General features: G+C 31.9%; 3 protein-coding genes across 6 annotated transcripts; 1 reads left to right on the top strand and 2 right to left on the bottom strand.

The window, feature by feature from the left end:
• Positions 1 to 691: 691 nt before the first annotated feature.
• Positions 692 to 9,054, bottom strand: LOC107424996 (uncharacterized). Its single transcript, XM_016034915.4, has 20 exons — positions 8,713 to 9,054; positions 8,351 to 8,398; positions 8,211 to 8,244; positions 8,017 to 8,080; positions 7,756 to 7,884; positions 7,053 to 7,257; positions 6,385 to 6,519; positions 5,806 to 5,910; positions 5,561 to 5,659; positions 5,227 to 5,356; positions 4,701 to 4,748; positions 4,498 to 4,608; positions 4,024 to 4,133; positions 3,632 to 3,800; positions 2,726 to 2,812; positions 2,452 to 2,523; positions 2,072 to 2,185; positions 1,474 to 1,535; positions 1,253 to 1,349; positions 692 to 1,123 (listed from the first exon to the last, which is right to left on the bottom strand). The coding sequence occupies exons 1-20, from the start codon at positions 8,826 to 8,828 to the stop codon at positions 1,004 to 1,006; spliced, it is 2,055 nt and encodes a 684-aa protein (XP_015890401.3). The 5' UTR covers positions 8,829 to 9,054; the 3' UTR covers positions 692 to 1,003.
• A 1,429-nt stretch (positions 9,055 to 10,483) lies between these two features.
• On the bottom strand, positions 10,484 to 14,801 carry LOC107424990 (uncharacterized). 3 transcript variants are annotated; one of them, XM_060819072.1, is made up of 10 exons: positions 14,515 to 14,800; positions 14,265 to 14,314; positions 13,868 to 14,145; positions 13,262 to 13,385; positions 12,897 to 12,965; positions 12,695 to 12,815; positions 12,096 to 12,589; positions 11,836 to 11,981; positions 11,135 to 11,227; positions 10,484 to 11,051 (listed from the first exon to the last, which is right to left on the bottom strand). In XM_060819072.1, exons 2-10 carry the CDS (start codon positions 14,283 to 14,285, stop codon positions 10,946 to 10,948), a joined length of 1,452 nt encoding a protein of 483 aa, XP_060675055.1. In that variant the 5' UTR covers positions 14,286 to 14,314; positions 14,515 to 14,800; the 3' UTR covers positions 10,484 to 10,945. The 3 variants fall into 3 exon arrangements, with proteins under 3 accessions (XP_060675055.1, XP_015890392.3, XP_060675056.1); XM_016034906.4 differs by having other exon boundaries at positions 11,836 to 11,966; positions 14,515 to 14,796; XM_060819073.1 differs by lacking the exon at positions 14,265 to 14,314 and having other exon boundaries at positions 14,515 to 14,801.
• Positions 14,802 to 15,527: 726 nt separating this feature from the next.
• Positions 15,528 to 19,713, top strand: LOC107425008 (uncharacterized). Of its 2 annotated transcripts, none has more exons than XM_016034936.4 (8): positions 15,528 to 15,751; positions 15,983 to 16,075; positions 16,861 to 16,928; positions 17,031 to 17,171; positions 17,708 to 17,749; positions 18,482 to 18,621; positions 19,091 to 19,192; positions 19,300 to 19,713. In XM_016034936.4, exons 2-8 carry the CDS (start codon positions 15,999 to 16,001, stop codon positions 19,426 to 19,428), a joined length of 699 nt encoding a protein of 232 aa, XP_015890422.3. In that variant the 5' UTR covers positions 15,528 to 15,751; positions 15,983 to 15,998; the 3' UTR covers positions 19,429 to 19,713. The 2 variants fall into 2 exon arrangements, with proteins under 2 accessions (XP_015890422.3, XP_015890421.3); XM_016034935.4 differs by having other exon boundaries at positions 15,998 to 16,075.
• The last annotated feature ends 2,483 nt before the right edge of the window (positions 19,714 to 22,196 follow it).

The raw sequence follows: 22,196 nt of genomic DNA on the forward strand, positions 1-22,196 counted from the left end.
TCTATTCTTTCCAACATACATATATGAATATATTTTACTTGCATTATGTTTAATACATTTTGAACTTTTCTCTTTAAAAAAATGCCTTTTTATTTTTTCCCTCTGAACATTGAAATCGAAAAAAAAAAAAAAAAAAAAAGAAGAAAAGAAGTACATATATATTATTCACGGATTTCTAAAATGCTAAATATTTATTAAAACTATTTATCAAATTATATATATTAAGATATATTTGAATAATCCAAATATGATAAATAAATCTTAAATAAATAAATAGATAAAAAAAATAAACTAATTAAATATTGTTGCATCATATCCTACATCATGTAATATTATATTTTTTTAAGTCTAGCATTATTGCAAATCTAATCCAACAATATACATATATCTCTATATATATATATATATTAATCATTTAGAAAATGGAAGACTTGCCAATTCTATAATTAGTGATAGATCAAAGAGTCTATTTACCATGTTTCATACTTAAATTTTATTTTAAAAAAGTCCTTAAATTTTGTATTATTCTTCTTCTGACAGTTCTTTTTTTTTTCTTGGGTGAATTCTTCTTCTGACGGTCTGTTTCCATTTTTTTTTTTAAGATAAAGTTTTATTTTATTGTTTGATTGATTGAAATTATTAAAGAAAAATAACAATAAAAAATATTTAAAAAAAGAAAAAGAAAAATAACTTTTATAGAATCAAATGCCAATTTATTTATTTATTTATTTTTCTACTGAAATCGTTCCAATCATAAGATGGTTCGAGCAAGTAATTTCATTTCATATGAAATTTATTATTGGAGCTACCACCTAAAAAACGTTAACACCAAGTATAAGACACATTCCGATGATCTACCCAAACATCCTGTTTAGATTGGGAAATCAGAAACCTAATATATAATCCCAAAAACCTAGCCTTTACCATCGACAAATAACTATATATCATAAATAGAGATTGAACATGTAGATATTTACACCTACATTTACAAGTTACTAACAGTTCACAGGTCCTTTATGGCTGTGTAAGCAGAAATATGGATGTCACAGCACTCGGCATCCCATGACAAGTCCAGTGCCATTCCTTCCATTATCCTTTGCTTCCACTTAGACGGGTTGTTCCTCTACAAACAGATAACAATAACATTCAGATTTTGCTAAAAGAGTTGGATTTTTTGTCCCCATATTGTTTATATTTCTCAAAGTGGATAGCAAAATATGAAGGTTTAGAAGGAGTTGAAGAGACAACGTACGATTTCATCCAGGGCTTGGTTTAAAGACATGTTTTCAAATGTGGAGCTGATGAACTGCGAGAATCTAGTGGCCTCGGCATGGTGATCTATAGAATGTCTTTAGGGTACAAATTGAGAGAAGAATTATCATTCTTTCTGATGAGCTGAGAGGTTATTACCAGCAAAAAAAAAAAAAAAAAAAATCATTGCAAATTTGGAACAGATTTGTGAAAAAAAAATACCTAAAGCCCATGCTGTTGGAGGATAGTGCAACTGGGGCTGCTCCATACTTCAAAGCCTTTTCCTACGTTATCAGATAATAGATGAAAAAAATGAACTTCATAATAAGCCCAAAAAAAAGAAAACATCTTATACAATTAAACTCATGGTGTGAACCAAACGTATAAAAATATAATGGATGGCTATGAGACAGTTCTTCTAAAGAAAACAAGCGAATGTACTCAGAATGGAGAGATGATCCAACATAAGTTATCAGCAATACCAGGACAAAAGATGGGCAAAAAAGTTGAGTAAGGTATATAACATTTATATCATATGATAAATTGAAGAACACTCTTGCTAAAGCAACATAGCATTGTAGAGATTGAAACTTTACAGTTACTCTTAAGGAATTGCAATTCTATAAGAAAACTAGTACAAGAATAGTTGATCAGCTCTGTTTTGTTTGAAAAAATTTGTGCTTGATTTACTGGCACTTCACTGTAAAAAACATTATAGTAAAAATAATAATAATAAAAAAAAAAAAGAGATAATAAGAGAAGCAATAAGCAAACCACACAAAATAAAGCCAAAATGGAAGAGAGAGAGAGAGATAGTAACTGGAAGTTGGAGAATGGGATCATGGAAAGATGGACACAATATTATATCAGATCCTGCAAAGACCAAATGTGATGATGCTTCATCCTGTCTGCTTATAAATCGTACACCATCACCCTGCAGATATGTAGAACTCAGAAAAAAAAAAAAAAAAAAAAAACATAGCTGCAGATAAGGTACCAGCAAAAAACATTGTTAACTTTTACAACTAATATGCAAGCAGCGTAACTTGACAATTGCAACTCCAATATATTTTCAGTTTAACTATGATGGGTGGTTTCACTTGTATGGACATAAAGTTCTAAAAACAAAGGTAAAACTTTATTATGGTTTGTCATAGGATGTGACAGAGATCGATGAACAAAAGGCATAAATGATTTTACCTTAAGTTCTTCTTGAAAAGATCCAAGACTCATGTTTGCACTTGGAATTTTGCTAAGATCCATGATGATAAACTGTAGAAATCCTCGTTTAAGAATCAATTATATGGGAAATAAATAAACGAACCTACACCTCACATATAAAATAGAAGTCGTAAATTAATTGTTTAGGACCAAGCATATCACAGCGTCTAAGGTTTCAAGAGAAATTCTCTCCTTTAAATTTGGACAACAAAGATTAAAAGTAAGCTCATAATAAGAAAAGGGAGAACATAACCTGGACACCCCTACTGCTGGTATTGCGAACAAGTGACTTAAGGCTCTCCAGATCAACATCTGAAACTTCACAAAAGATGAATCCAACCTGAAAATACGTTTTAAGAATATAAGAAACTGCTGCTTAGCCGATTCACTAAAATTACAACATAGCAACCATAAACATTAGTCATTGTTCAGTAAAGAAAATCTCGTAATCTAATCAGCTTCTTAGAGATCATTTAGGTTATTGAAAGAAACAAAAAACTAAAGATTAAAAAATTCCATTAGGACTATAATATGTTTAAAAGCCTTGAAAGCTTTTTCCATAGAAATAGACTTCCACAAGTTAATATTAATCTACATTCCTTTCAGACAAATTATTGAGTCTAAATGAAGTATGATTACCAGTTACCCTATACACTTCTTATTTTTCGTATATACAAACTCAAACTCTTGCAGAATCAGAGATCAGAATGGTAGCATCAAATTAGACAGATTACACTGTCACAATGATTCTAATTGATCATTCCTGCCCATGTGCTGCTATTGTGCATACCAGTTACAGAATGTTTTCGTCAGGACAATAGTTGAATGAAGTATGACTTACCACTATCCCTCTACATTTCTTATATCTAGCATATACAATAATATCTTCTGAAAACTTAAATTCATGTTTGGAAATCAGTTACTACTATCCCTCTACAATTCTTATATCTAGCATATACAATAATATCTTCAGCAAACATAAACTCAATTGTTTTGCAAATTAGTTCATATTATCTTACAATTCTTGCTGTATCAGTAATTTTAACACACATAGCAACGTGGAATATGGTATTACAAAAGTAAAAGGTAACGAGCAATGACAATCAAAGAACTACATTTTAAAGCAAGAAAAGTGCTTAAACACAGATTCAACACTTACAAGAACACTAGAACCATTATCAGATAACCCCAGTTGCTGCTGTAATGCAACTTTGCACACAGCTTTCCCCTTCATGTCATCCACACTATAATTTTTAGGAAGAAACCTGTCCTTGGAAGGATCCCAGATGGAGCTGTCAAACCCCAATGGAGCAACAACCAACTTGTCCCTGCAAGCAAATGTAAAAATAGAGTGAAAATGCTTTCAATACTCATATCTCAAAATACCCAGCAAGGACATAAGTTAGACAAGAGAAAAACTACTATAGTATTAACTTTGTTATTGACATATTCCTACATCACTTCATCTTTCATAAAGGAAAGAGAATGGATAGATACAATATATTAAAGATTTTGCAAAAGCTTTCAGGATTAGCATTAAATGGTACTTACTTGTGAATGTCTAAGGTAGGTTCCAACCCATGATTTGGACCATAAATGATCCTGCTTTTCGAATGTATGGATGACAAAAATATAACTTTATTGGAGTAAACAACTCCACCCTGAACTCACAAGATGCTGGTCAGCCAAGGAAGGTAGGGATTTTAAAAGTAAGGCAGTTTTCAGAGTTAGATATATCATATAACTTTATATGCTAAAAGAACAAGGCAAGGAAAATGGCAGCTTTTGTATACAGCAATGTTCTTGTCTTTAGCTCAAAACAAGGAAAAAATTTAAAATAATAATAATAATAATAAAACTCAACAGATCGAAATCTTGGGTGTCCTAGACATGTACAGAAGATGAACAATGAAAAATGCTAATAATCAGTACAAAATGAAAAATTTCATGAAATTTTAGCAAAATAAGGTATACCGACTTATTAGATAAGCAATAAAGCAAGATGGAGAGTGAGAAAGGGTGTACCTTTAAAATGTTGATAAGAAGTTTGTTAGTGTTATCTTGTAAACGATCAGGACGGTGAAGTCTAGCAGGATCAAGTCCACATAATGATAGTTTATCCGGTTGCTCAAGGGACTAAAGGATTAACATATGTGTAAAACAATGTCAAGCTCAAATGGACCTTTAAGAATATGTGACGTCAAAAAGGAATATATGCAGCTACTTGCCTGCCTGAAGTCATGACATGTCAAGAGTATTCTTGTATCTCCCAGTCCCTGAATACAAGCTAAACCAATTAAATTATGCAAATGAATCCCACAGAACTTTTTACACCAGATAAAGAAGTTTTTCCTCTGTGATAAGAAGTGTAGTAGAGAATTCATATTTGAACTTTTTACACTAGATAAAGAAGGTTTTCCTCTGTGATAGGAAGTGTAGTAGAGAATTCATATTAGATCTACGTAGTATAAAAGGTCAGGTCGCACCTGAACAAGTAAATTGTACAAGCTTAATAAGAGAGAAAGGCTACTGCTTAAGAGTTTGACCAACAATTTTCAAATTTTTAAGACCAATCGTTTTATTTTATTTTTTGGTAACAATTAAGAACAACATTTTTGTTGTTCCATCTTCAATAAGAAAAGAATAGTTGTTCAAATTTTAATTATTCAACAAACAAAAGGAAAAATAAGGATTAGTGTAACATAACATCATTGATGCATGCCAATTCAAAGTATTTGATATGATCAGTTTGACCTGTTTGACAAAAATATCCCAGAAAAGCGGCCCAACTATAGCAGTTTCCCAGTTATGGATGTGCAACACATCAGGCTTCTTTCCAGCTTTTACTATGTAGTCCAATGATGCACGAGAGAAATAGGTAAACCTGAAAGCATCAGACACATGACTTTTCACGAAACAGAGCTGGGAACTATATATAAGGAATTAAATACCCTCAAATTTTGAAGTTCGGTATCGTAAATTCTAGACTTTCTCATCCAAAGAGAAAAAGAAAGCCATGACCACAAGAAAAACAACGGTAATCATAGTACAGATTATTTGAAAATACGATAGAAATAATATTACTAACCGTTCAAAGTCATCTGAGTAACCATAAACCTTCTCACGATTGAAAAAGGATGCATAGTCCTTGGGCTCAATTAAAGTAACTCCAATGCCATAGGCAACACTGTACCAAGGAGCATAGAAAGTAAGAACAAAACAGGATCTTTAATTTGTGACTAAAACGCAACGTTTCCATACCACTATCGAAATAAAAAATGATGTTACTCAAACACCAACCAGTATGATGCCTGGTAAACAAAGCAAACTCACCCTATCCAAATTCTGTTTGCGTGCAATTGACCATTAAAATATGAATAAGACTCCGCCTCAATTTCTCGTAGCCCTTGAACTTCATCCAAGTCCAAGCTTCCATACCTACTCACAAGGTAAATTACCTTTAGGTAATCAACTAGTAAGTTCAGGTTCACTAGCAAACTTATGATCAAAAACCTGAATTCAACTGCAGTACTTCAGACTGTAACTGCCAAACAAAATATCTAGATGATCGTGAAAACAAGATGAAGCTTGACTTCTTTTGTACACCTAGGACTCAAGGCTAAGGCAGTTAATGATCCAACTAGGCCAGTACATGCTTACGAAGTTGAAAGGATAACCTAGACTAGACCAGAAATTTCAAACTCTGGTGGGAACTATCATGTTTCACATGATAAACCTTACCATATTAGGTTTACTCTTTTCTTCAAATCAAGTCATTAGTATCATTCAAATTCATAGAAGCATATCTTGGCATGCTGTTTTCAATGAACAGAGACAAAATGAAATCTAGATCTCCAACAATGATGAAATCTGTTATCACACATACTAAAGGAAAAGTAAACGGATATTTACTTTGGCAATATAACCTCCACCAAGTAGCCCTTTCTTTGCAATGCACGAGATAAACCTGTTACATATGATGCCAAAGATCCAACAGAGACCAAGGGTGACATTTCAGTACATATGTGGACAATGTGAAAGCCATTCCTGAATCAAAGATGATAAAGAGCATTATTGTTAAAATAGAGAAAGAGGCCAGGAGAAAGGAATAGTCAAAGCAAAATAAGGAGAGAAGAAAAACATGAACTAACAGATCACAAAGGTAACAAAAAAGTTCATTATGTTGCTAAGCATCTCCCCAAACCCCATTCAGGAAATAAATCATATATATGAAGCTTTAAGTAAGAATAAAATTACTGGAGTGGTTAGATATTCGTAAGGACACTCCACCTATTCACCTCTTCTGTGTAACAATATCAACAGTAAATTGATTCAACAATTATGTTAAGAGTGCAAATATGGATGCAGTCATTTACTGCAGGAGCATTGTGAAGAGATTTAAACAGAGGCTACGGAAGAATAAAATTAATAAAAAATGAAAAGGAACAATTTATTGTCAATGCTTACATTTTTTAATTAATTCAACCAAAAAAAAAAAGTCTAATCCAAGCATATTGTATATATATAGTTTTAATCATGAAAATAATAAAAGAGGTCCAAAGACAGTGAACAGATTTTACCCTTTGCTTCCAGACAAGAAGTTCCGAAGTTCATGTAGAAGCTTCACATCTGTCTCTTGTAGGATGTCCGTAGGAAAATCATCCCCACTAACTTTACGCTCCACAAGCAGCCTTCTCATATCAGATGCCTCATTAGTGCTAATAATGCCAGTGAGAACCATTGAGTCTATCCGAAGCAGCAGCTCCCAACAAAATGATAGCCTATCTGATTTTTGGGACACCAATGGAAAGATGCTATTCAATTGAACTTTTGCCATCTTTAATGACTTCATTTTGCTAAGAAAGTAAGCACAAAAATATTTAGCTTGATTTTTCTAACTTATGTGCAAAGAAGAACTGCTTTACAGGCTTTCACAATATTAGCTTTGTAGTTCCTAATTTTAATGCCATGGGACTTTTATTAATCTCAAGAGTCAAGTGTCAACATTCTACACAATTTTCATTCAAGAATGTATTGAAACATCAAATTTTCAATCACTGATATTTGACCGTCAATTGAAAAAACCAGTAAATACAATGCCCAAAATAAAATAAAGGTAAAATAAAATGAAAAAATAGAACTGCAGCATTTTCCTAGATTCCCCTTATGCAACTATAGTTAAAAGTAAAATAAAAGGATCCTGTAAGTCAATCATACTACATCATAGAACTAGTCAAAACCAATTCTTTGGCAATGGGCAGCAAGAAACGAAATTATAATCACCTTTAACAAAACCACTTTGCATTTTTGCCTCCAATATGGCTATCTTCTCAAGCAACAACTCTTTCTCTTGGTTTGTTCTGTTCAGCTCCTCCAAAGCCTTTTGACGTTGTTTGTTCAAGTATAGAATGTCTAGGTTCCATTTAAAACAAGAAAACACAAAACAAAGAATTAAATAATTCAAAATGTCATGTCTTAACCAGCGATTTGGAAAGACAAAATGTTAAAAACAACATAAATCCAATGTTATAAGAAACAACTTACTCTGCTGTGCTTCTTTAAAGAGTCCCCAGATGTCATCGTGTCTTGCTTTGTCTTCATTTGATGACTTATATCATTCCAAGTTCCAACAAAGTATAAAAAAAAAAATCAAATCCTCAGCATAAAAAGAAAATCGAAGTAAATTACATAATAGTTTCAGATATCCAACCAACCAATATATATATATATATATATACCTGAGAAATATTTGCACCTTCCTGACCTTGTAACCTGAAATGCAGATATCTCAAGCTTGCGTATAATTGAGATTCAGACAACCACTAAACCATTCTTAAAAATGCAAAAAAATTAACAGTACTAATAATAAACCACTCACTCCATATGTACAGACGGTCTAGGTAAGCCATTGACCTCCCCACTTTTCCTGAAAAACAAGATTTAATCACACTTAAAACAACGCAAAATTTAATCAAAACTATGCATTTTTCAAATCCTCTATAACATAAAAAATAAAAAAATAAAAACACACATACAAGTAAATGTGTGTTAATTTCGAGTGTGCATATGAAATCAAGGAAACGAAGCCAAACATGATTTGGCATTCTGCATTCAAATGAAAGCTCCAGAAAAGCAGTAACAGAAATTCAATTTTCTAAAAAAATTTCGAGGATAGAAACTGCGAAACAAACAAAACCGAGTTAGAGTGAGGATTTTTGAAGTAATTTTTTGAGTCTGTACCTGGACCAACAACCAAATCGAGCTCTAACAGAAGCAGATTCTCGATGAAATGGTCCGCCGGAATTTGAAGAAAAAGAAGAAGGGCAAGCGATCGCAGTGCTTATCAGCGCCTTCATTTTTATTTTTTATTTTTTGTCAATCACAAAGACACACACACACACACACACACAGCGAGAGAGACTAAATTCGCTGCTTGTAATTCTGTTACATATCTTTCTATTTCCCACTGTAACCGAAAATTTTTATCATTTTTTTCCAGGAAAATTATTTTATTTTATGTTTTTGTATCTCATTGTATTATTTATCAGTGTCTAACAAATGGATGATTTATTATTATTGTTATTATTATTTGGTATATATATATATTTTTTTTTTGTTTGGATTTTCTCGGATCTTGAAAGAGCTATCTATTCTTTTAGCGATAATTGTTTCTCAACAACCGGTTCGTTCTTAATCGGAATTTAAAACAAATAACAAAGACGTCACTTTATTTTTGGTAATCTATCACAAAACGCCACTTGCATTGCATATGCAAGTGCATCTTTACAATCATATTACCAAATGTACCAAAATAAAAATAAAAATGTATGATATATGAAATGAAATTATGAATGCTTTATCCACCAGAAAAAAATAAATTATGAATGCTTTTTTACTTTTTAAAAATTTATTAAAATAGAATTATTAATACAATAGGATATTTAATATATATATATATATATATTGTGCTAAAATAGGATATTATATATTATGCATAAGAAAAAAAAAATTAGAATCACGAAATACTCACATGATATTAAACTTTAAACTTTATATCATTAAATTAGAAAATAAATATTATCTATTATAAATCGATGAAGAAATAAATTTGCCGTCAACTTACAACCTTACAAAGTTATTATGAAACCTATTAAAACAAAAAAAACAAAAAAAAAAAGGTTTAGAAGCTTAAATTATTATAACGTTATTTTTTAAAAAAAAAAATTTAAATAATATATACATATATATTTTGAAAGAATTTTTAAAGAATATATTGATGAATGGAAAATGTATATATGTATATATATATATATTTATTGGTGTACGCTACGAAGTCATTTGAGAATTTTATCTTGTAAAGAAATTTAAAAAGTTCTTATATATCCTATGATTTTTTTGTTATCTTTCTTTTTGTTTTTTTTGCTGGATTAGATATCTCCCATATCTCCAAATGTTAATCTTGCATTTTAAAATATGCATTACACACAATTGTTTTTTTTTTTTTTTTTAACAAAATTTTTATTGAAAATCTAACTTATTTCTTAAATTCTCAATACAATTCAAATAAAATAATAAGCGATTATTTTTTTCTTTGCTGGTAAAGCGTTCAACCAAACTAGTTTTGCGTTTTCAGCTCATGTTTAGCCAAAGAAAGTGCCGCAATGTTACATGTATTTTCATAAAAACACCAATGAATGCACCGCAAAAATTTTATATTTTTAACGCAAACAAATTGTTTTATAAGATAAATGATAAAAACAAATAGAGAAAAAAAAGGAAAAATATTGCCAACTTTTATACGAGACTAGACCTGGCAATCTATCAATGTATCTAAGTCGTGAAAAATAACTTCACACACCATGAAAAAAATGGATATACAAATTTAAAAATTTAAATTTAACTTAATTTTAAAATGATAATAATTTTATTTTAAACTTTGCAAAATAAATCTGCCAGTTTCATACTATTAAAAAAATTAAATTAAGAAAAAGTAAATCATTACACGTTCACATAATAAATTAAATAATTTTTAAAATTGCAATACTTACATAATTACATAAATACCCTCTCTCATAGATATAATCATTAATGGGCCAATTGTTTCACTGTTAACACTAAATATCGTACGGGTTCGGTTCCGGTTCCGGTTCCGGTTCACACCATGAGTCAGCATATCTGGTGAGACTTTGCCAGGCCAATTTACAGGCCTAAAGAAAAGAATGTGTCCCATCATAATGATTCATATTATTCATCCTAAAAATACATTTTTCATTTTGGAGCTGCCAACAACTTCCTACAGCTACTAAAGAAAGAGAAAATTTGATCCAACTCCAATGAATTTCACCACCCATTTTGGCCCAAAGAAATTTCCCAAATACACAAAAAAAAAAGAAAGAATAACAAGGGCCGTGGGATATGAAGGAAGAGGAAGGGGGAGTTAATTAAATAACGCACAACGAAATGTTATTCGAAGCTAGCCCTCCCTCCCCAGCCTCCGCTTTTTGGCTAGACGTTCCCTTCTCTCTTCTTCTTCTATCAACCTAAGTTGCTCTTCATCCTCCTTTCTTGCAATTTTGGCACTGCATTACGATAACAAACCACTTCAATCCACGATAAAAAATACACACCTCACAAATAACAAAATGAACATGCTTGTTTTTACCTTCTTCGCTCTTCTTTCATAATATCATCAAACCTTGCCTCCATATCACTTAAATCATCGTCATCACGGCCTGCAAATTTTGCAGGATTATACCTGTAAAAGTTGTACAAACAATCATCAGCCATAAGTATTCAAATAACCCAAAACACCAAAGCCGAGATATATTTTAACTACCCAAGACATCCAAAATAATATTTTCTTCTAATGCCCGCGAAGTGCACAATGCTATTAGGTATCTAAAGCTAAAAATTAAACTTTTATTTCAAGAAAAACAAACGTTAATAGATTCATATGGAAAGCAAGTTCTAAAAAACTGCCCAAGTTTTTAAAGCACTCTGTGTAGGTCATATCGATTAGAAAATTTTTTGTATACAACTCTTAAAAAAAAAAAAAAAAATGCATGATGGATATTAGTCCACAATAAAATTAAAACACTTAAACTTGCAAATTAGAAGAAAGGGGGGGGGGGAGGTTGGGGTGGGAAAAGAAAAAAAAAAAAAACAGAAAAAAAAAACCTTATTACTTTGAGATTTCCCTTTAGCATTAAAAATTTTATAGAAAGCAAGATATTCACCCATGAGAAGTTTAAATATTTCACAGCAAGTGAAATTTTGAAATCAACCTATGCTTCCTACGACCATTAAAAGAGAGAGAGAGAAAGAGAGAGAGAGAGAGAGAGAGAGAGAGAGAGAGAGCTTTACCCGAACATTTGTCTAATCATACTAATGGCATTTGCATCTTCATCATCTGAATAGCTTCTAACAGGCTTTTTCTTGGGACGATTATCTTGGTATGTATGGTGTGATGAAATTGGCTTCTGTGGTTTGTGTATCTGCTCAATATTACACTGTTAACACACATCCATCTTTCACCCAAAAATAAATAAATAAATAAAAAAAACACACACACACATAAACTGCATTTAAATAAAAATAAATTAAAAAAAAGGGCAGGACAAAACCTGAGGTTTTGACAATCCCACTGGCGTTTTAGGCAACAATTTAGCCTTCTCCGGCTCTCTTACTTCCCTTCTCTGTTCCAACTGCTGCTTTGAAAAAGATGACTGCAACTTAGAAGAAGGTGGTTTGTGCACAACAGGCATGGAACTTTTTGAAACTGGTGCAGAAGCCTTCTTCACTAAGGTAGAAGGAGCCACCTTAGAAGGCAATCCTTTTGGTGCTAGAGGCCGACCAGGCCCATTCCCATTAGAAGGCAATACTTTTGGCGCTAGTGGCCGACCAGGCCCATTCCCATTGCTGCTACCAAGTTGTTTTCTAGAATTCATTGACGTCAAATTGGGCTTACTTCCAGAAGCTAACTTATTGGAGCTAACTGTAGAATGCATGTGTCCGTTCACAGAAACCGATTTCCTTTCTTCATGACCACCATGACCATGTCCACCTCTATTTCCCATAGATTGTTTACTTTTCATCGGCACTTGAGCTGATCGCGGCTCTTCAACATCAGCAAAAAACCTGTATAAGTTTTCTCAATGAAAATAATATGTTTTAAGCCCCATATAACAAGAGCCAGATAGAATGTGGTAAATCAGCAACACACCAAAATTTCGAGCAGGGAGATTTCGAGGAGGCTCCTTTGCAGGAGCTGGAAGTTCTGCATCATCAGATAATAGAAAGGAGTAGTCTCTAGTATCCTTGAGTTTTTGGGCCTTAGTTTTAACCTGAAAGTGCCAGGATTCAGTTACATATACAGTGGCCATGCATGTTAAAAACATAAATATTTGACAATTTACTTCAAGCACCTCATTTACAACTCCTGTACGTTGGTGTGGTGTTCCAGATTTTGATCCTGCAGTGGTTGATCCAGAGCTCTGTTTGTTCAGTAAACGGGCACATGGTTAAAAATTAAACCAGAACTTAGGAAGAGACAATCAGCAACATAAGATTTTCTAGAAAGAACAGTTCCATGCACAACTTCATACAGCAAGTGTACATAGTTAAAATTAATATTTCCTTTCATGAATAGAAGAGAATGAAATGCATATCATATTATCAAAATAAAATTTTCTAATAACAAAGTAGAAGAAGAAGAATTTAGATTTCTTTTAACGAATGTAAGAGAATTAAATGCATATTGTATTATCAAATGCAACATTTTCTAACATACACTATGGCCATGGCTGGACTTTGAAACTCGAGGTGTCAAATGTTTGGTTTCTAGCATTGACTTCCTCTCTTGAATAACTCTTTGAGCAATAACCGGTTTTGATGGGCCAAAAAATGAACCATAACTGCACAAATAAGCAACGAAAAAGTTTAGAAATTACTTTAGCACCATTGCATAATTAAGAAATAAACAAAGAAAAGAGTGCAAAAATATGCCTGCTGGTGTCCAAACGGTAACAGTTTCAAGACTTTTTTCTAAGCAAAAATCTATTTGACTTAGCAATGCGAACCAGCAACAGTTTATCAATTGTAGAGAACCTAAATCTTAGCAATAAGCTATTTGAATCTCCACAAACAAACAGAGACAGAAAAACTACACTGACTAAAATGCTCATCCTTCAAATGCTCCAATCAAGCTGCTATAGATTTGCAAACAACATTGGATTTAGTAGCTTGAATAAAATTTCAATCAACCCCTAATAGCATTCTCAAGTAACCAAACAGGCAACTGTAATAGCTTTGCATAATATTCTTCACCACCAACATAATTCAGTGAAAAGATAGCAGCAATAGATACCTAGAAAAGGAGCTTCGAGAGGTAACTTACTTATCATATGGGAGCTTCTTCTTTTTGTCAAAGGAATTGTCGCAAAGAGAACTGCTTTCCTTCTTCGTCTGCTTTGAATTGCCTTCCTTCTTCATCTGCTTTCTGATTCGTTCTTTTAAGCTTTGCCTCAATTCAAGGAATTCCAACTCTTCCTTGGTAGGCTTTTGGTCTTCTTCCTCTTCATACTCTTCTTCTCCTCCTCCTTCGCCTTCTTCGTATCCCTCGTATCCCTCGTCCTCATAATCCTCATACTCGTCTTCATATCCTTGTTCCATCTCCTAAACAATGAACAACCATTGTAGATATTAAAACTAGGGCAAAATTGAAGGAGGAAAATTTAAAAAAAAAAAAAAAAAGAAGAAAACAAAGAGTAGACATGGATTACACGATTGCTTACCTCTCTACCATATTCCGGCATAGCGGTTATCAATTAACAATTTTTATTACCTAAGATGAAAGAAAACAATCAAATTAGCAAAACTTGATGCGTGCGGTTTCGATCGAAAACCCTAATTTTACAAAAGCACATATAGCTTCATGATTCCCAATAAACCGATCGCATATACGACGATCTAAACAAAACACATATGAAACGGATTGGAATAGATAGAAAAAACCAAAATTCGATACGAAATTGAATCAGATACCTGTAGATATGCCTAAAAACCCGAATTTTCGACAAAATTGAAGATTTTTCACGGGCCGTTTGCACTGAGAAGATCGAAGCTCGGACAGAGAAAACGAAGCAATCTCAGATCTGCGGCAACGAAGCGATGGACAAAGTAGGGCACCAGGAATTTGCGAGAAAAGGGATATAGAGGAAGGAAGCCGAAAGACCCAGAAATAAAATAGCTCTGTTCTAACGTGCGCGGAAGGCGTAGTGCGCATCCCTGCTCTATTTTTTAATATTTCTCTTTTTTTTCCACCGCTTCCCATCTCTGATTCTGTGATTTCGGGCGTTGGCGTGCGCGTCTTTTGGATTGTCGGGTCGGAGTCTACTCAATCAACATCCAGAGAGGTCCAAATTTAATGGTGTATATTATGTTAAAAAAAAACAACACGCTCAAGTATAAAAATAGAAACTACATCTCAAAAAAAAAAAATAAAAAGTATAAAATATATTAGCCATACTACTACTCAAAAAAGTATAAAAATAGAAAACATTTTCACTATTTTTAAGACAAAATTTATTATCCACATATTTTTTAGGTGGAGTTTAAAAATTAATGTAATGTTAAAAGCTAAAATAAGTATATAAAATAAAAAATTTTAAAATATTTGAACAATCTTTTAAAAAGTATTTCGAATTTATTGTAGAGCTAAAAAAAAGAAAAAGGCTTTACGAGATTATATAACCAACATAGAAAAAGGGTATTCCATTATTTAAAAAAAAGGGGGGTTAAAAAAAATAAATATATTTTAGTCTTTTATGCACCCCCACCCTCCAAAAATATGTCTTAAAGTACAAATTTAAATATATATTTTTCAAAAAAAGTTGTTTTCTTTAATAATTCACCAAAAAAAAAAAAGTTGTTTTCTTTAATAGGAAAATTACATATATGTATATATAAATAAATAATAAAAAGGGAGAACCTACAAGCTCCAAAACCCAACCATTTTGGAGGTTCCCTACAGATTAACTACTAAACAGTCGGGGCAAAAACCCCCCCCAAAATCCATACCCGCGCCGTAAAAAATTAAAACCCACGCCGTGAAGTCTATTAACGGCTTAAAGCGGCAACACATTCGGAAAACAAAGCCAAAGTCAGAAAATTCTCTCTCTCTCTCTCTCTTTCTCTCTTTCGCTGCGTAGCTTGCTCCACCTTTAGACTTCAAGAGCTCCACTAGACGGAAAATTGAAGCAAAAGCACGTTTTGGGCAGCGGTAAAGCTAACTTTTTCACTCTTTTATATTCTCTTCTCTTTTAACTATTTGCTGTAATCAGTTTTTTTTTTTTTTTCCTGTTTGATTTTTGGTATTTTGTTGGTTTGTGAATAGACTTTTGGTGTCGTTGGAATTTGAAAAAAATTTTGGTGTTCTTTTACACAACGCATGTTATTCTTTTCAAGTTAAAAGTGATTTTTTGTTTTGTTTTTTTTTTTTTTTTTTTAATAGCTGTAATACTCGCAGAATGGGAAGTGAAGAAGGTAAATCAAATTTGGATTTACATGAGAAGATTTTTAATATTTACAAAGATTTCATGGCGAGGTGAGTTCTCAACTATGTTTGTGTTTTGAGATGTTATGGCAAGGATAGTTGAACCTTTGATGGAGAAAAAAAATCCCAACTGTTGAAATGTTTTCTGGGCTATATTTTGAAAAATTTAATTGAATGAGGTGGTTGGAAAGTTTTCTCTTTTACTGCTAAAATGATGTAGTTCACTCGTCTTGGCCATTTGCTTACTTGCCCTTAGACTTGTGAGCTTTTTTGTCATACTGTGAGTTTGAAATTTTTATATGATACAAAGAGGAAATGTTTATGAAGTGTTATTGGTACACTGCACAAGAACAAAATAATAGAATTGAGGAGAGGCATACATTTGCAGCACTCACTTTTGCCTTACTTAGGGGTTATCTGCATGCCACAGCCAGATAGGAAAGAGTAATGATATAATAAAAATGAAAATTATACCCTGCATCACATAGGAAAGCGATTTATTAATCATAATAAAGAAGCATTGCCTTGGGTAGCTGCATGAATAAAAAAATCGAGTCATATTGGAGATGAGAGGAGAGGGTAGAAACTGCACGTCAAGTATGTATGAGGTTTTGGTGTGATGCACAGTTACCCGTGTATTAGATGGTGAATAACCTTTTGTTGTGCCATTGGAATTTCTCTATTGCTAGTTTTCTTTCTTCACAGCCCATATCAACTTTTCAAAACCCATAATTACTCTAGCATGGTTCTGCCCATGGAAGTTTTGAACTGTTTTGTTTCATTTTGCTCTGCTTGTGTTCTTTTCAGAATAAGTTTTTGACTTCTTGTTGTGGTAGGGTTACAAAGTTTGAAGAACTGGTAGCTGTTGGAAGCAGATTACTTGTTGGCTTTCAGCAAGGGCTGGGTAGTATCAAAATTATGTTTATTCATGTTACTTGCCTCAGGATTGAGAATTTTTGCTATATTTCTTAGAAATTTAAGATTGTTCCTTTTACATTTTGTATAGAGTTTTTAAGAAGGCCCCCCATTGATAATACATCTGGGTTGATTAAGTCTGTAATCAAGGCAAATCAAACAAAGAGGATTCAGTCATACCTTGAAGCTGGATGCAGAAACACTCATGATGGGGTGCAAAACGTAAGCAAATGTATGGGCTATTCTTTTATTTTTTTTGGATAGACTTTGTTTCTTTGACAAGAAGGTAATCTAGGAACTATTCGATTTAGGTAAGTCCTAGCCAACTAAGGATAGAGTTTAAAAATAGTGAACTATGGTGGAAAATCTGTTTTATATTCATATTGCTAATGGGATAATTTGAAGGGATATATTTCTCTCTTCATTTTGACCCTCATCCACCCTCTCTTCTTAATGTTTATGGTAAACTGATTTTTGGACCCCTATTCTCCTGCAATCCCACTTTCCTGTCCCTTACAAGGTCAAAAGCTAACTAATTATCATTTGGTTGATTATTGAGATTGATTGAAATGTAGTGGTATTAAAACTCAAGTCATGCTTTGCTTGTTTACGTGCTTTTTTCCTTGACATCATTGTCATCTACCCTTCTGTCCACTTCTTTTTCGTTTTGGTGTCATATATCTTAACTTGCTTTTTGCTAATCCCCATTCGTCATCAGTCTAACTGCATTTACCTTTTTAATGCATGGGAAACATTTGTGTCAAGAAGTGCACACATGCCAACTTGGACTCCAAGACTATTTAAGTGAAGGTATGATCCCTTCCTCACATTTACATTTACTCATATTTTCTCCATTACAAAGAAATCATGAGAAAAAAGGCAACACAAAGTCTTGAAATCTTCGAGGTAACAAGATGGGTTTGTGTTAGTGTATTATGAAAATTGAATTTCTTTTTAATAACTCATTAAAGAGAAGTGGCTTAGCAACTTAAGGCTTTGGCTTATAATTTATCTTACAGACATAATTATTTCCATAAGACATTTAAGAATGCAGAATGCCAGATTATTGAACTTTGTGTCTGCCCTATATATAGATTTGAAGAAAGATGATTATTTGACTGGATATTGATAAGATTCTTCCTTGTTTGTTACGGTGATCAGTCCATAAAAAGTCATATTGTTTCTTTGAAAATAGCGACTGCCAGTTGTTCATGTTGTCATCTCTAAGTATTTTTCTTTTTCTTTTTTTTTTCTTTTTTGATAATTGTCTTCTAAGAAATTAAAAGAATCTATGGTTGACTTATGCACCTTCTTTATCATTTGGTAATCTTTTAAGCGACTCAAACTGCTAATTTTTAAGACAGTAATGGATTTTATGTCACCTGTAAGAGGTGCCTCATGATTATTTACCTATTTATTTTGGAGTAAAATCAAGTTTAAATGCTGCCTATTTGTTTATCTGGAGAAGATCGTGTACTTCTTTGTTTCTTTTAATATTCTCTAGCTTGGACACGATGCTTATATGAGTCATGGGAGCTACAGGCAGAAGCATACTTAATCAGCTGGAATTCCTTATGGAGGATGTAACTAATGCAATGCAATCTGCTATGGGAAATTCACCACTCTCTGAGGACGAAGATTTTGATACTGGGATTAATGAACAAGCAACTAGAGATGATAAGGTAGTTTCTTTCCCCCTTTTTTTTTTTTTTTTTTTTTTTTTTTTTTGTTTTGTTTGTTCTCTGTTTCTTTCCCAAAGATTACTTGATGCTATTTACAAATTTCCGCATTTGCTTTGTGTTTTTACTTCTTTTTATTTGTTAGGTCAAGTAAATACTCCATATATATGTATTTTAAGTATCAACCATTTCTTTGTATCTATTTTACCCTAGATAATATGTTACTATTTTGTACTTACATATTCAAACAGTAGCCGAATCATTTTGTTTTTCTCGGTTTTCTTGTCTTTTTATTTTGCTTCTTCTTTTTGACTGGGGATTTTGACTCGGTGTTCATTTGTTTTGTGGACCTGTCTTCCTTCTAATTTAGACTTGCAAAATCAGCAGAACTCTTATGCAAACTTTCTTTTTTAGTTTCTTATGTTTATATTACTAAGATAGTAACTTCTGGCTGCTGTATTTTATTCCTTAGGAGGGAAGTGCACCGTCTCATATTAAAAGATATGATGTTACTGATTTTGCTGTTTTGATGGGGGCTATTTACAGTATGGTTAAGAAAGAATATGTAATGCAGGTAATTTGTTGCTTAGATTCTGTTTCTGACATTTTTCCCGTTTGGAATAAACATGAAAAACATCTATTTCCTTCTCTTTTTGAGTCCGGTATTATAACTTGCTGCAGGAAAAGATTGTTTCTTCTCTAAATCTCAAATCATCTTCTGGAGAGTTAGAGAGCTACTGCCTTATGTGGTCTTTGCGTCCTTTAATAAATGATGACATTATGCATCAAGCTTGGAAACTTATTCCTTGAATCCGAGTCTCTTTTCTCATACTTGTTACCAGAAGATTATCCTTATCTGAATCAATTCATTTGACAAAAGTGTCAATTTAATTAAAAAAAAAACAAAAAAAGAAATTATTTGTATATGTATATATATATATATTAGAGAAGTGTAATGGTAACTGGTATTTGTTTGATAAAAGTACACACTGGTTTGGTACTGAAGGGACGGATTAAAGAGTGTTAATATGTTGTTTAGATAGAATATGAATAAAGCCCTTCTCGTGAAGCAAGCTTGCTTGGAGGTTGTTACAATGTGATTCCAGTATTTGGGCTCCGATTCTTAAAGTGCAGATATAAATATCATCAAATCTTTAGAAAGTTTGATCATGCTGGAGGTTTAAATTCGTGTCAATGGTCTGTAATTAATCTGGGTTTGGATCTGCTGAGAAAGGGTTTGATATGGAGAATTGGTAATGGCAGGGATGTTTTATTTTCGGATGATATCTGGTGCCATGGGAAGAGGATGAAAGATTTTGCGGTTGAAAATTTTACCATCGATTGGAAGCTTAGAGTGGGAGTTGGAAATGAACTGAATTACATAAGTTGGTTTTGGTACATTTAGTGTTAAATGTGCTTGCTTATTTGAAAACTTGTCTACCTGCAAAATTTGCAACTGGAATTGAATTTGGAACTTGGAAGTTTTTCCAAGAGTCCAATCTGTTTGCTGGTTTATGATTCTTGACAGATTATTAAATAATATCAACAGGGTGAAAAGAAATTTAAGTTCTGAGAGCAGCTATTCTATGTGTGAGCAAGCTGATGAAAGCAATTTACATGTGTTGAGAGATTGCAGAATGGCCAAAGGTGTTTTGGATTTCCCTAGGTGTTCATGATATGGATTCTGCTTTCTTCGTTTATAATTACGGGGACTGTTTGCTGTCATTCTATATAGGGAGAGAATACAAAATGGCTATAAGCATATGAATTGGAATGTGGCGTGAGAAGAGTACCTTTAGAGATAAAAATGGTGAATATATAAAAGGATATGAACTTCTATCCAAACAGATTATAGTTATTTTATTTCCAAACTTAACGAGGACTACAACTTTGGGATTGGAATTATAAATCAATAGAATGAATTCACATAACAAATAATAAATAATTTTATTAAAATGGGTAATTTATATAATTTGGATTTTAAAAAAAAAGGTGTAAAATAAGCAATATGTTTAATAAGATAAAAAGTGTTGCATACCTTATTAATTTAAATTATCCCATTTGACAGTAATTATATAGATTGTTAGAGATTGAAATGGTTTCTAACCTATATGATATAAATATCTAATTCTAGACATTAAATTCAAAAATTATTCTATCTAAGCTCAAGTAATTAATTATGTGCATATATATTTTTTCCAAAAAATTAATAATAATCAATAATGATTTTTTATTAATTTTTTATTTTGAAAAATATTTGATAAGTAACATTGTGTAAATAGACCATGACAATCTCTTTACAAGTGTTATGTGTGACACATCAACTTGACAAGAGCCATTAAATAGACTTTTAAAAAAAAAAAAAATATGCCTATATTTCTGATGTAACATAAAAAATATATCAATTCATATAACTATTAGAGATGCTTTAATGATCCTTTGTAAATATTTTCAAAATCTAAATTCAAAGCCTAGCTTTAAAATCAACCCTTTTCAAATAAAAAAAAATATCTATGTCTATATTTCTAATGTAACAAAAAATATATATCAATTCATATAACCATTAGAGATGCTTTAATGGTCACTTATAAATATTTTCAAATTCTAAATTCAAAACCTAGCTTTAAAATCAACTCCTTTCAAATATGTATATATATATATAAAACCTTTATTAATTTTAAAAATTGAACAAACATGAAAAATGTATATAGCTTTTTCTGAATAATGGGACAATGAACTTTGGAACGTGGAATTCTTCCTCTTTCCTAACAATCTCAATGATGGATCATGAGATAATTTACCCAATCAAGTTATTTGATAGAGCATAATATAGGATTGACGATTATCGCACATAGATCCAATTTAGAATAAACGAATATTTCATTAGTTTTTATTTCAATAATTTACATAAATCAATTATCAAGTGATTAATTTTACTAATTATTTTTTTTTCAGAAAAGAGAGAGAGAGTGAGAGAGAAAAACATATGAACAAATCCTATTAAAAAAATATCGAAATAAAAATCACAATAAGATACACAAACTAAAATTCATGATGATTTCTCATACCTATAAAATAATTTTAAAAAAATGTTATTCATAATCATTAACAATCATTTGATGATTTAAATGTTTATCTAATAGGTTTAGTTTTCTAAATTAATTTTTTAAAATAAAAATTAACAAATAATTAAATATAATTAATTAATAATTATCATATTAACTATAATTCTGGTTATGGTCATCATCATTGCTAATTGCTAATAAATAGTTAAACAATAAAACAATTGAAAATATATGTGACGAGTGGAGGGGTCCAGTTCACGGTAACACTTCGACGATGACGACGGAAAATAAACATAACAAAAAAATATAAAAATAAAAATAAAAATAAAGGCCCATTTTATGAAAAGAAACTTTCGTGACAAACAACTAAGAATGGGACCATCACAAAGATGATTTCCAATTGACGCATTAAATCAAGAAGCTTCGTCCATCTCTAATGCAAACTATTTCTTATGCATGACACCCATTTTTTGGAGACTTTTGTGTGTAAAGCCTCTACCAGCTTCAACTGTT

Source organism: Ziziphus jujuba, chromosome 7, assembly GCF_031755915.1.
Source record: "Ziziphus jujuba cultivar Dongzao chromosome 7, ASM3175591v1".
Classification (NCBI taxonomy): domain Eukaryota; kingdom Viridiplantae; phylum Streptophyta; class Magnoliopsida; order Rosales; family Rhamnaceae; genus Ziziphus; species Ziziphus jujuba.

What these genes read in the sequence shown, in the direction of transcription:
- LOC107425008 (XM_016034936.4), top strand. Translation starts at nt 15,999, where the DNA reads ATGGGAAGTGAAGAAGGTAAATCAAATTTGGATTTACATGAGAAGATT. An exon ending in TACAAAGATTTCATGGCGAG is followed by an intron (nt 16,076 to 16,860) that starts GTGAGTTCTCAA and finishes TTGTTGTGGTAG; the next exon opens with GGTTACAAAGTTTGAAGAAC. An exon ending in AGAAAGAATATGTAATGCAG is followed by an intron (nt 19,193 to 19,299) that starts GTAATTTGTTGC and finishes AACTTGCTGCAG; the next exon opens with GAAAAGATTGTTTCTTCTCT.
- LOC107424996 (XM_016034915.4), bottom strand. Translation starts at nt 8,828, where the DNA reads ATGAAGGCGCTGATAAGCACTGCGATCGCTTGCCCTTCTTCTTTTTCT. An exon ending in TTCTTATCAACATTTTAAAG is followed by an intron (nt 4,134 to 4,497) that starts GTACACCCTTTC and finishes TTGTGAGTTCAG; the next exon opens with GGTGGAGTTGTTTACTCCAA. An exon ending in CCTACCTTAGACATTCACAA is followed by an intron (nt 3,801 to 4,023) that starts GTAAGTACCATT and finishes ATTTGCTTGCAG; the next exon opens with GGACAAGTTGGTTGTTGCTC.
- LOC107424990 (XM_060819072.1), bottom strand. Translation starts at nt 14,285, where the DNA reads ATGCCGGAATATGGTAGAGAG. An exon ending in TGGGATTGTCAAAACCTCAG is followed by an intron (nt 11,982 to 12,095) that starts GTTTTGTCCTGC and finishes GTGTGTTAACAG; the next exon opens with TGTAATATTGAGCAGATACA. An exon ending in ATGATTAGACAAATGTTCGG is followed by an intron (nt 11,228 to 11,835) that starts GTAAAGCTCTCT and finishes CAACTTTTACAG; the next exon opens with GTATAATCCTGCAAAATTTG.